At 39.6% G+C, this 14,319-nt stretch overlaps 1 protein-coding gene across 6 annotated transcripts in view; it reads left to right on the top strand.

Annotated features, from left to right (window-relative positions):
• Positions 1–14,319, top strand: part of pard3bb (par-3 family cell polarity regulator beta b) — a 273,499-nt gene that overhangs the window by 124,060 nt on the left and 135,120 nt on the right. For all 6 annotated transcript variants that reach the window (XM_053234427.1, XM_034304641.2, XM_026912654.3 and 3 more), the window contains 3 exons: positions 436–830; positions 3,395–3,534; positions 3,736–3,864. In XM_053234427.1, coding sequence (XP_053090402.1) covers positions 436–830; positions 3,395–3,534; positions 3,736–3,864 — 664 coding nt within the window. The remainder of the gene's footprint in view (positions 1–435; positions 831–3,394; positions 3,535–3,735; positions 3,865–14,319) is intronic.

Below are 14,319 nucleotides of genomic sequence, written 5' to 3'. Positions count from 1 at the left end.
TATTATATGAATTATTTATACATAAGCTTCATATTCCATATGTTTCCCATGGAGCAGATCAGTCAGACAGAAGGCTACAGTAATTTTATTATTACATTTAGGATGGATGGATGAGTCTGAAATTGAATTGGTTAACACAAACGAGAAAGAAGGATTGCTTTGTCATTAGTAAGGGGTAGAGCTCGTTAGTCATAACCCCAATTACGCTGTCTCTGGAATGAGCTTTAGCTCGACTAAAATAAATGGAAATATTACATTTCATTAATTGTCTTCAGATTCAGCATCATTATTCATTACATTACATAATTGCAAACTGTGTTTAATTTTTTTAAGGCTTTGTGGAACTATCGAGTCTCTTGAAACTTTAGTCGTTCTCTCAGTATGTCTATTCTTTCCTTCTTTTCTTTTCTACCCCACTTCTCTTTCTTTACACAGGTCACAGGAAGTGTTCCGGCAGGCCATGCGCTTGCCTGCTGTACGTTTAGAGGTTCTACCCATGGCAAATAAAGATCGCTTCGAGAAGAGTCTCATTGGCCACCTTTTCAGCACTGACAGCCATGACGGTACTCCCCGGCCCAAAGAGCCTCCTCCTCTGAAAGTGAAGCCCATGGTGAGACCTGCAGAGTCCTCCTCCTGCAGACAACCCGGACCTCAGGAGAGCACCAGCGTGAACATGGAGAGCCGTTCTCTCGGTTCCCCTCTTCCCATCAGCCTTTACCCAAGGGGCAAGAGCAGCAGCCCTCTGCTCAAAAAGAGCCACACCATCTCACCTCTGGTTGGGTTCACCACCAAGAAGGGAGGCAAGAGGCTCAAAATTGATCTGAAGAAAGGTACGTAGATGTGGTGCGGTATGATACTCCAAAGTGTGGAGAATATTAGTGTGTTTTTGCCTATGTATCATTTAGTCCTCTTGTGGTTACTTACTCAGTGAGGTACCTTTAGACAGGTGTGAACACTGCAAGAGCATTTAGTTGTGGACCAAACAAATCGAGAGAGTGGTTTATTATTTTGCCACCAAGTGAAATGATTTGACAAATGCTGAATATGCCTGAATGTAGGAAGGGAACCAAATATGCTATGTATCATATAAGGAATAAAACATGATGAGACATGCTATTGTAGGAAAATAATCCACGACTGGGCCTGATATGAAGCTGAGTTACTGTTATCGCCCAGGAGCGGATTGTTGTCTTATAACAGCACATCCTGAAGTGCTTTATTCCCCTTATTCACCACAGCAATTTGCCAGTTATTACATTTTTGCATATATGAAAAAATGACACATCATACTTTATATCCATTTATTGTTAATTTTAATGCTGTGGAATGCCTGTGAAGCAAGTTAGTTTATGTTATCGCTTACGTTAGAGCAGCTATAAGCTATCATCCCCTCACCAACATTTTTCTCTCTCTTGAAGTTAATAAGACAAAATTATGCAGCTTCTTATGTTACCGAGAAACCGTCAAGCACAATGTCCTTTTGCCAGAAGACTTGTCTTTAGTTTTACAAGGTTCTGACACTGGAGACTCCTTCCCTTAATGTTGTTCTTCACCATCAAAGATTAGATTTTTTTTTTCCTTTGTTAAACAACAACACATAGTTTATTACTAGGTTGAGATTATTTGGAGCTTCCACCAGACAACTCCCTGTGAATGAGTTGTTACCATAGAAACGCTAGCGTACTGGAACAAGCGCTTTAATGTAAACCTGTCATTTGCCTTGCAGCCTGCAGTACTGTCAGAGCTGTGGTTATAGATAATTAATCAACAATTTCTGACCAATCAGATTTGAGAATTGATCTATCAATCACAGAAAATCTGGATTTAGTTCACACAAATAGATTGTTGCATGTGTAGGCCCTACCTCTTCCCACACACACCTCTCAGCAAGTGTTTTTTTTGTTTGTTTGTGTATTTTGATTAAATTTGTGCAATTAGAAATCAAATAGAAATGAGGCAAATTGATGAAACAATTTCACTCTTAGACTAATAGGGAGGAAAATGCTCTAAAGTGTAGAAATGAAAAGTTTCTGATCAAGAATATAATTTTCCAGTTCTCTGGTAAACAGCTCGGGATCTTTCCCTCTCTCTCTCCCTCTTTCTTTCCTTCCTTGTCTCTGCGAGTGTGTAGCTGAATGGATGAAGCCATAATTTCAGCCTGCAAAGTCTATTAAGTTCTTATTGATCCAGCCATTACTGATGATCTGAATTCATTGCAGCAACAGAAAACTGCTGACTATAAAGGGATTGTGCTAAATGACCAACATAAAACACCAGCGCAATGCTTCCAGTGCTCCACTTGCTGGCGTGCTGAGGCCATTTCCGTTTTTCGTGCCAGAACATACCAGGCCGTGTTTAAGATCATTCGTTCCCTCACCCTTGCTCCGTCCATCACCGCTCCTTTCTTCCTCTCTAGCTGGGACGTCAGCGTGCTTATATCCGCCATAAAAAAACGTGGCTCATGTCACTCAGCAGGCAATAGGCTGTTCACTAATCTACCTATCAGTCATCCTGACAGCACAGAGACCCTGATAAGAGGCGCTGCAGCGGAGGTCACAGCACTGCAGGCACACTCACACCTTTAATACCTCTTTTCTCAGCTATGCTGTCAGACCAAACCAGCATTCATCCCCTCCACCATTCCATCAAGCTCACTGAGCGAGCCTCATATCATATTCCCTGGGCTAAATGTTAAACAGCGGAATATGTAAATAACAGCAAAATGCGAAATATGTAATTGCTTATAAAATGGTCTATGTGGTTAATTATCCGTCCTTTGCTCTTGCGAGGTGATTTAGTGAGCACATTAGTAAATCTGCTTCCCATGTTTGCTAAAAATTCAAAATCTCAACTACTAAACATGTCATGGATCATAATTTGCAACGGGGATCACACCTACCCCCTCGCCCCGGGTCTTTATGATAGATGTATCCATACGTGAAATTAAACTGTAGTCCGGCAGTGATAATGCACTGAAGCAGCATTTTGTACCTCTGCATTATAAAACACACACACACCGCACGCACACCCACACATAGGCTTCTTTATAGTTTAAGACTATGTGCAGTCAGTCAGATCATCTGGTCTTCTTTTTCCTGAATGCTTTTTTCTGTTGGATTGGATTGTTAGCAGTTTTTCTTTCTTTTTTATGCCATAACTACATCTTCCATCTGCAGTTTCACTGGGTTTGTGATCAATACTGGGCAAGGCTGATTGATCATCAGGCCTTCAGAATAATTGTGCACTTGCGCAGTTTTAAGAGTCAATAAAATAGACCCACTTCTTATCCGCTTCTGTGTGTATCTTGATTTAGTGTACAAGAGTCAAAAATCAAATACACCTCAGCAATTAAATTCCTCCCTCCATCTTCTCTGCTGTCTGGGTGTGTGGGCAGGTCCGGAGGGTTTGGGCTTCACCGTGGTAACCAGAGACTCGTCAGTGCATGGGCCCGGTCCCATCCTCGTCAAAAACATCCTCCCTAGAGGAGCCGCTGTTAAGGATGGCCGCCTGCAGTCTGGAGACAGAATCTTAGAGGTGAAACTTCTTTTTGCTTTTTTCCCCCCCTGTGTATACTGTGATGTACATAAATTGCCATATTAATGACACTTCAATTCATAATGGATAGTATTTATTAGAATTTCTTAATTAAAGTGTGAGTTGGAAAGCCTTAGTGGTTTAAAATATTGCTTTAATTATAATTATCTTCATATGCCTGTGTGTGCATGTGTGTGTCAGGTGAATGGTGTGGACATCACAGGTCGGACCCAGGAGGAGCTGGTGGCCATGCTGCGCAGCACGAAGCAGGGAGACAGTGTGTGTCTGGTGGTGGCGAGGCAGGAGGAGTTATTCCTGCCCCGAGAGCTGGTAAGACACTTCTAACTCTGGTCTGTTAGAGAGTCTTCACCTTCTTTTCTTACCCATATTTTCTTCCTTCTGCAAAACAGACACAAACACAATCACTGTACATGCCTCTGTTTCCCCATTTTCAGATCAAGACTCTCTGTTTTTCTTCTATGTCACTGTCTTTTAATCATGACCTTATAACAATTATGCCCAATTAAAGGGCTGATGACTCATCAGTCTCTACCCCAGAACATGTTCAATCTCTTCACCATGCACATAAAAGAAGAATATTTCCTACTAATAAAGAAATCCCTTGATTTTTGGATTTTCTTTAGACCCTGACCTATTCATAATAATAATAATAATAATAATAATAATAATAATAATAATAATAATGATAAAGTAGCATTTTGTTAGTAATTGCCTTACAGATATATCATAAAAACATAAAACCATCTGAGAACATAAAACCAACCATCTGCTTTATACAGCTTGGTCTGTCCTCACTCTAAAGTGCTCTGAAGAGTGTGAGGAGCAGGTGAATGTTTACACGTTGTCTTTGGCCTGTCTCCACACTGTCTGCACTCTGTCTTGGCTAAAGAAGGTCGAGTCACTTGTGTGTCCCTGTTCCTTGATCTAGCCTTGAGTTGAGGAAGTCCCGTTTTTCTGTTTCCTGTCATTGTCCCAGTTTAGCATGAGCGAGCGTCTGCGAGGATGTGCTGTCTCCTTCACCTGTCACTCTCTCTCTCTCTGCTATCTGTCAGTGCCCACATTCTTTCTTTCGGTGTTTATATCTTTCCAGCAGTCTAAATCTTCCTCGATGAACCTTCTGACCCAGAGAGACAGTCAGCTTCACACACGCGGTCTGCCTTCCTGCTCTTATCCCTTCGCATGTTGATTCAGCGCTGGGCAGGAAGTGAAGCGGGAGGTCGGCCCACTCCTAAAGGAAGTTGTGGAGCATGCAGGGCTGTGTGAAGTTGGAGGCTGTAGCTGTGCAGCTGTGTGTCAGGCTTTCCTGTGTCTCTCTCATCATAACATCTGACACGGCCCCTGCCAGTCTGTTTCTGTGCATCTCAGCGCTTTCTGGAAATAACCTATGCCTGAGAATCTCGGTATCTTCCCTGTTACCATAGCGATACCCCTCAAACACCAGGAAGTGTGCTCTGACCTTTATTGTTTTCTCATTTTATGTATTTATTGAGATAACGCCAAAGCACCATTACCAAACCTGGATATGTTTTACTGTTATTTGTGTGTTGGAACAAAAGAAGGTTCTAAAGATGAGGCCTCTCATCCATTTGAGCTTAGTGAATCCTGCATTGTCCTGCATATCCCACGATCCTCTTCCAACGTCAGTGTAATTCAAGTCGAGATGATGCCAAGGAGGAGAAATGGTGCCTGATAAAACCAGCATTATGATGGAGTAAACTGTACATACAGAATTTATTTTGTTTCCAGAAATAGGGCTGCATGATTTCACATGAAATAGGAATCACAATTTTCTGGCTTAGAAACTGACTGACTCTTGATTATAATTCTTTGAACCATTTTGTAAGGAACAATGCGTATATTGGCTGCATGTTTACATAACTGTAGCTGACGGTTTGTGAATGATGACTCGTCTGCATTTTGAAAAACTGATTTATTGGCCCATTTGTACTGCAAGTAGCAGAAACTCTGAGCAAAAATAAAAAGTTAGAATGAAACTCTTTGCATTAAGGCGCCAAGAATGCAGTGTAGAAGACAGACCTGTAATGTTAACGGATGAGTAAATAATTAACTGTGACAGTGTTTCTGCTCTTCTGTTTGAGAGAATGCATAATGCCCCTTCTCATCAAGACATGCAGCTATGACGCTCTCGCCCCATTCATTCATTTCATTCATTCAGTCTTTATTTGTTTAGTAATTGGGAATTTAATATTAGTACATAATATTAAGCATTTGTTTAGGGTAATTCATTGTCACTACAAGCAGGCATTTTAAAATTTAATCACAGCCTTCCAGCGTTATTTCTCTCCTTTTTCTGCTGTAGACTCGCTGAGTTACCATGTTTCCGGTATGTGCTTTAGGTCATGTGGTACAATGTCTGTAGTCATTGGTAAAAGTGAAAAATGCTGCAATCAAATTACATTCAGAAACAAATCATGTTTATTTATGTATTTTTATTTTATTTTTGTTGCAGCCTGAACCAGGACTGGCCTGTCCTTCATTTATACAGCAGCATTTCTTTTGGCATAATGGAATGATTAGTTTTACTTGTCTTTAATTTATAGGTTTGTGTTGGCTTGCTTTCTTTATTTTTTTTTATATTATTTAACTAATGCCAGTAATATAAAATGACTGGTTTTCACAAAATTTTCTTGATTATGTTCTTAGTCCCTGACCTAGTGAGCTAGCATGACGAAGTGTTTTTGATAGATACTCTATGTGTGCTTCTATAAGTCACTCTGGATGAGGGCATCTGCTAAATTTTGTAAACGTAATACAAGTAAGCAAATTTATACTTGACAGTATATTCCGGATATAAAAGTGCAGTAATCCGTGCAGATTATATGATTTGAAGTCGATCAAGTCAAGATTTACATTAGTTAGTTTCTTATGCATAACTTTTTCACTCACTCAGGAGCATGAGTAGGATACAAACGTTTTACCTAATTTACAGGATTTATTTTTTATTTTTTTTTAATTTTGTGACATTTTTTGTGACATTTGTTTTTCTTCCAGGTGATGGAACACTCTAGCACACCAGAGTTTGTGTTTCTTGTGTTTTGCAAACAAATGAAATGGATAAAATGTAAAATGTATTTGTCTTTTGTGAAAATCCGCTGCCTATGAGACTGTCAGAGGCAAGGCTTCTGTTTCGGACACTAGTCCTCCAGTCAAACCCTCAGAGGAATGAAAAAGCCAAATGTCACTGAACAAAGACATTCAGTTTTATGACAATAGCTACCTGAGCAGTGTGTGGAAAATCCAGCCATACCATGGAATGTGTCATAAACACTTGACCGTGTTTGGGTTTTCTTTCATTCTTGTGTAAGCATTAGCTAATGAGGTGGGAACTAAATTAATCAAAGTTTATTTGACACCAGTAATTTAACATCTCAAGCAATTTCAGTTAACTTTGTTTCCTGAAGAAAAAGACACACTTTACACCTCCACCATCAGTGTGTCAATTATGCTGCATGATGAAAAATGAAAGCCTATTTAAACCATATTAAAGCCCATTCACACTTGTTGTTCTGGCAAGGAAGAGCTGGCAGGCTTCCTCTGATTGTTCTGCAGTGTTCTGTGTGTGATGTGGCTCTGTGACAGTGAGAGAGGTTGCTTGCAGGCATGCAAGCATGTAGACAGCTGACAAACAGCTGCTTTAGCTGGTGACGTTATTAGTTAAGCAGGTGAATATCGTGAGTTGAGTTACTAGACAAACCCTGAGAATGGGGGATTCTCAGGACACACACACACAGAGAGAGAGAGAGAGAGAGAGAAACACGCATCTGTTTTAGCTATCTAGCAAGCTAGCTTTACATAAAAGGCTGGATGATTGATGGACTGACTGCTCGGTCTGTCTCTGTGTTTGTGTGTCTTTGTGGACTGAAATATCAAGGCAGCAGAGATTAATGTAAGTGAAGAATGGCAGCAAAGATACATTTTAAGGGCAAGGAGAAGGATTGAGTGATATCGAGAAACTGGGTGGGAGAGATAGACACTGATGGAAGAGTAATGAATAAGTGAGATAGCTATAAAGAGAAAGATAGATGACCAGAAAAACATTGGGGGGCGGGGGGATTAATATCAATATAGAAGTAATAAATAGTAATAAAGGTTTTTATATATATATATGTGTGTATATATATATATATATATATATATATATATATATATATATATATATATATATGTACATACACATAATATATATATATATATATATATATATATATATATATATATATATATATATATACATATATATAAATAGAGAGTATAAGGGGTTAATTTGTGTACTGTAATTAATCTGACTGTTTAACAAACTTCCAGCTCTGTTATTTAAGAGTTCCACTTTATAAAAATTCATTTTCAAGTGGAGAAATTAGTACATAGGTCGAGCATTTGCACTATTAGGGGCAAAATAAACATATTGGATGTTAATTTCAGAGTAATCCTTCCATTTAATTACCATAGCTGTATTCATTAAATATTAACCAAATGGTTAAAAATATCTCTGCCCTCAAAAATGCGTAGTAAATTTTAAATGCTAAGCTCCTCTTGGATTGCTGAAATATATACATTTGAAATTTATACAGATTGATTTGAGTCAGAGTTCACTTTTTTTATCTAAGGTAGAAACATCCATTATTTAAAAAAACCAAAAAAGGGTTTGTAATTACATTAAATAAGCTTTTCAGCTCTGGAATGCAAATTAGAAGGTGATAATGTGAAAACACTGCCATGCTAACTAGCTAAAGTGGCTTGTTGATCATTGATAGTGATGGACAAAGTCTTGGGTGTTATAGGATATTTTAATCACTTTAGCTACTGTCAAATAAATCACTGAGAATCTGACAATGAGAATTAGATCTCTGATATGCATTAGATCTCTGTTATCTGTATCAAATGCAAGCTACTTTATCAGGCGTTAACTAGCCAGCTAGCTACTAGGGAAGGCAGGGACGTGTATGCAAATTGCATAATTCACACATTCTGACATTTAAGAAAGGTAATTGTGGAGAGATGGTTGGGAATTCAAGTAGTGCCACTGCGGGAACCTTGTAGGAAACCCTAAACAGCTGCTTAGAGGGGCGCTAGTGTGGTGCTCTGACTTACTGTTTTGGCGATGTGTGATGAGTGTAATGGTGAGAGGAGCCATCATCCCTCATACTGGCAGGTGAATTTGTTGTCCTGCATCTACTAAACAAAGGCCTCTGAGCATTTCTAACAGCCCAATGAGCTGCCATGGCAAGCCTCGAACCCCTTTTTCAAATGGCACACACTGAGCCTACACCACACTGCTCTTAATCTTTTTCAAGCAGAACAGCAGCCCACTGGGGTGAAAGCTGCCTCTGGCCTGCTGAAGAATGAAATAGTAATAGTGATATTGGATATGACTTTGTGAACAAAAGCGAGCAAGCTAGGCCTCATTTCCTTGTCGGTTTGTCAGATTTCCCTGTGTCTGAGATGAAATATTGAGCGGAGTTCACACTACCTAATCCACTCATGTTGACACTAAGGGACTTGATGAGGCTTAGCTGTTGGCCTGAAAACTTTTCCTGTCTCGATGATGGTTTATTGAGTGTAATGCAGCAATAATGGCGTACACTCGAACGTGCTAACATGACACACACTTCTCAAGAGGAAGTGGCCAGTTCCGGGCTCTTGGATTTGTGCTCCTTAATCTGTCCTCCAGACCTATAGGAACTGCTTGCATTGCTTCCTCAATAAAGCTTTGAAGTGAAGTGTTACTGTCTCTCTGATGTCTCGCATGTCCCATTTCCAGCCTTGATGGCTGACTAGCCCCGGACTCCACAAGAGAGTCAATAAACCTGCATCCAACACTGGAGAGTAGAGGGTCTGAGACCTCCATCCATGCCCCGACCCCATTTCTTTTACTGCTTCTATCCCTCTCTGTGTAGCCCTTTCATCTGCACTTAAACAGCATCCATTTAGACCAGACTCGCCAGGTCTCTTTGGCCCACTGCTGCCTTTAGCCTCGCATTGGCCTCCGGTGAATGCTTGTGGAGGAGGCTCTTTCTTTAAAAAGGGGCTTCCAACTTGTTCTCCATTCTTCCCATCTCTGCCATAATGGTGTTTCATCCCAAGCACTTTGACATGTGTAGCACACTCCTGTGTGGGTTGAAAAGTGCACTTCATCTATCCATCTATCCAGCCGTCCGTCCACCGTGACTCACTCACAATTACATGCAGAAGCTATTAGAGATATGATAATGAAATCGGCTGTGTAAAAAAGATGCAGTTGTGTGTAATTACAAACAGCATGTTTGTTTATGCTCAAGCAGAATTATGAATCGTGGGGACTTAAAGTTCATGCTGATGAGTTTGTTAGAGATATACCAAGAAAAAGTCATGCAGATGGCATAAATCTACTACAAATATCACCAGCTTAGAGAGAAGTGAGAAAGAGGGGGAGAAGGCCTGAGAGTGAGAGATAGGGGGTGGAAACAGAGAAGTGAGAAGAGAATGAGAGGAAGAACGAAGAGAGAATGAAGAGAGAGAGAAGAAGATAAGACGTGGGTGTGATGGTGTAGTAGTTGAGCTCTGTTCAATAGCCTTCTTCTCTCCATCACCATCTGCTGGTCCGTGGTAATGCATTTGCTGAGCAAAACACAAAGCATTCTCACCATCTTTCTTACACACACTCTCACACACACCTTTCTGAACAGACCACCACCTGCCTCGCTGCTTAAAAGACGAAATAAAGGCGGGAGTAGGAGACATAGAGCCAGCCTTCACACAAAATCAATACATTTTGCCCAAGCCTTTGCATTGGCCATGGTGAAAACAATCAGCAGCTTGTGTCTTCTCTTGCACTCGGGATTAGATGTCCAGTTTGGGCCGGCTGGCATCTCAGAAATCTAACTAAACACAATTCAAACATGCAGAGAAACCCAGCAGCCAGCAAAATGGACAAGCACGTGAGTGGGACTGGCGGACAGTCTCCCATAGACTTCATGTAGCCTAGTTCCTAGTTTCTCAAAGTAATGATGACCTCATTAGTCTGACCTCACAAGTCCGCTCTGAGCCACTTCCATCTGTGTGCATGTGCGTATGAGCTCTTCAAGCCTTTAGCATTTCCGTGGTAACTTAGGCTGGATCAGCTGTCCAGTCTGGACACTTGAGCCAGGCTTGAATCAGGCTTTAGCTGTGCTTATGGCCCGGCTGGAACGAATAACAGGCTGCACACGCTTACCTTGTCCTGTCCACTATGCACACATTTTCACAGCATTGTTGTTCAGTTTCTGCTAATTCCACTTGGCAAATCTTCTTCAATTCCCCAAAGTTACTCTGACGGACATGCAATTTCAAAATCCTCCAGAAATTTTCAATGGGATTCAAGTCAGGAAACTAGGTCAGAGGTATTCAAACTTTTTCCCCACGAGCTCCCATTTTTTGAGAACTCTTTCGGAGTTGATGTGGTTTAACGTTATTTAATAAACATTCAATATGAATCAATTTTAATTATTATTTACTCCAATGTTATGGACTTTTCTGTGCAGTAAACATTATATAGGCTCAGTTCTAACAGTTTCAGTGAGGCAACTATATTACTTTTTATTTGTTTAACCCCTGCACATTTTTGTTAATAAAGTTTTCAATACAACAAAGCTTTCAGTAAGCTTGCAATGAACATAAATATACATCTTAACACTTTCTTGTTGTGAGACCGTTCATTTTTTTTTTTTTTGGTAGGTGGTTTTTAAAGACTGAATTGCATTTTCTCCAGTCCCTCATAAGCGGGCTACTGTAAGCTGTAATGCACACTTTTTTCCCTAGTCAAAACTTTCAGCCTTTTTTTTTCCCCTCCTTCCTTTTTTTTTCTCCTCTTTTGGATGAAATCAATAAGTCCCATGTTTGGCTGTTTTTGGACGAAATGTTCTGGTGATATCCATAATAAATGTAGTTAACTGATATTATATACTTATTTAATGATGGTTAAGTTAGACTCACACTGATAGATTTTATTTCACATTGACAGTAAACTCAAAAAATCTCCATTTACCGTGACAGAAAGCGAGAGCGCCGTATGAGGACATATTTCAAGTGGAGAGCTCAAAGCACCTGCACAACTGTCAATCATTCCGGATTCAGACTGGCTCATCTGCTGTTTTTATTGCGTATTTTTAAAATATTCCTTCGCTCCCCATTTTGAATACCTCTAGACTAGGCCGTGCAAGACCATTTTGATTTTTTCTTGAGGTTTTTTTTGGCTGTATGTTTGGGGTCGTTGTCTTTTTGAAACATCCATCTTCTCCCCAGATTCATTTTCTTGGTTGATGAAATGATCTCCTCTAATATGTCCCTGTATATAGCTCCATTCATGTTTCCTTCAATGACGTGTAATATTGTTCCAAAAGAGGTCTGAATTGTCTAAAAACTTTATGCCGTGCACTGCTGTGCTTCTTTATTACAAGGAGTTTAGGAGTTTTGCATGGGGTTTAGGAATAGTACAGTGCGTTGCTTATTGTTCACTGTGCAACTGTTGGTCCTGCTGCTTACAGGTTGTCCTGCATCTCTTTCGAGTGACTGCTGGCTTCTCTTCTTCTCTTACCATCCTTATCATTAGTCTGAGAGTGTGTTGTGAAATCTTGCATGGCACACATGTCCAGGGATGATTATTTGTGGTTCCATGAACTTTTTACCATTGAACCAGTTGTAGTGACAGGGACGTTCAAGTTCTTTGCTATGGCTCTGTCCGTAAATATGTTCTGGATATCTGCATAGGAAATATAGTAAATAACAAAAACAAAAGTGTCTGAATACTTATTTTCCCTCACTGTGTTTGTAGGGTTAGTACAAAAAAAATATGAAGATGGTTTTAGTACACTGTCTGGATATATTTATTAACCTACAGCTCAGTGAATTTCCCTGCATGAACACAATACTCACACTAAAAACTGCATGAAGATGCTATTTAAGATGCAGCTAGTGTGTCATATCTATAGAAAGGGGAAATGTCCTGCCTTTAGATGCATAGTGCAACACGCAAAACCAACATATAAAATCATAATGCAGCACAAGATGCTTTTTATTTGCAGTTGGTAATGTAACTCTTGTTTAACAGACTTAGCATTCAGTTCAAGCTGAATGTCAGCCTTTGACAAAATGAAACGCCTCGAGGCGAGAAACTTGTTTCCTAGTCTTTATTAAAGCACAGCGAAATGGAAAAACCATTTAATGATCATCGCATACCACATATAATGAGCATATTAATTTTATTAATGCATTTGCTGATTTCCTGAAGTCCATGAGTGCGCTTTAGAGATAAGATCATTCTTCAGACTTACTATTTCGTTCTCTGTTTTACCACTGGTGTTCTGTACAAGTGATTTTTTTATAGGAAGAAAGAGTGGAGTAGTAAAATTTGATGACCCATGGCACTCTGATTTGTCCCTGTTCTCTCTGCTGTTGACTTGCAACTCTTTTCCATAGGTGTGGGTGTGGTGTTAAATTCTGTCTGAGTTGTATTTGCTTATGTGTTTGCTCCTATATGAGGAGGCAGTTGTAAGTCTGAGTGGTGAAACATGCACTATTGTTAGCATGAATGTGTTAAGCTATGGCTTAAAGCTTGCTGAAGGCCATAAAGCCAGTTAACCACTGCATAGGAGCCAGGATCGTAACGTTAGCTTTATTTCTCACACACGATTTCAGACCTGGTTGAGTTGTCTAATTAACATAGTCGTTGATCGTCCCTGTAATGGTTGCCTGTTGAGTTAGTTTCCCTTCTTGTATGAGTAAATCATTAATGGAGCAGTTTAGTGTCTTTTCAGGAAAGTATCTTGAGGCTAGAGTGGCTGTTAGAGCTGTGTGTATGTATTTACTCTGTTTATGGTGCATGTCATCGTCTCACACACACACACACACACACACACACACACACTTTGGCCTTGTGCGAGTTTAAACCTTGAGTCCTGACATCCGTGCGGAAGAACCAGACAAGCTCCGGCAGATCTATCACAGGTCCACAGTGAAGGACAGTTCCACTATAGCTTTGCTTCCTCTTCCTCTCATGGTCTCTCCTGCTTTTACACACAGGAAATTGATGACCCTGTTCTCATGTTCATTATTCCTTATTCAGTTGACATTGAGGACATGTGTCCTTTTGAAAATGTAACATAATGCCATAGTGTACATTTTCTTACTCCTTTTTTGTCAGCCTAACCATTTTTACATATAACATTATATTTGAATTCTGAAAGAGTGTACTCATGTCCAGTACTTGTTTGTGAGTGCATGCCATGTTATAGGAATACACTTTTTTTTTTTTTCAAAATAATCTTCAACTACTGAATATGTAGCATACAATACAGACAATAATTTTGGCACATTTCCCTGTACTGAGAAAGAATGAAAATCATGTTTACTCATAACTCACTTTAAATAGAAGTCCATGTGCAGTCACTGAACAGCATTATGAAGGGTTTGAAATACACAACTGTATAATGTGAATGCAACAAGTACAACCGTTACACTCTAACAATAAAAGGATGAGAGAGACAAGAGAGATAGTCTTACTAAAGCTTTCCAGTAACACTTTACATTAAGGTTGCCATACCTAACCTTATTTACCACATAAATTTACATGAATACGCCATTATCAATAAGTAAAATTAAAGAATTTCTTTAATAAATTAATGACATAAACAGATATACAGATGCAATTATTTGAAGTAACATTTGTTAATTAGCGTTTTTTTCAAAATGCTGCTCAGAGGAAAGCACTAACTAGCCTCTTCTGCATTC

Source organism: Pangasianodon hypophthalmus, chromosome 5, assembly GCF_027358585.1.
Source record: "Pangasianodon hypophthalmus isolate fPanHyp1 chromosome 5, fPanHyp1.pri, whole genome shotgun sequence".
Taxonomy (NCBI): Eukaryota; Metazoa; Chordata; class Actinopteri; order Siluriformes; family Pangasiidae; genus Pangasianodon; species Pangasianodon hypophthalmus.
Note: the sequence above shows the minus strand (reverse complement) of the source record. Positions and strands in the feature narration are given on the sequence as shown.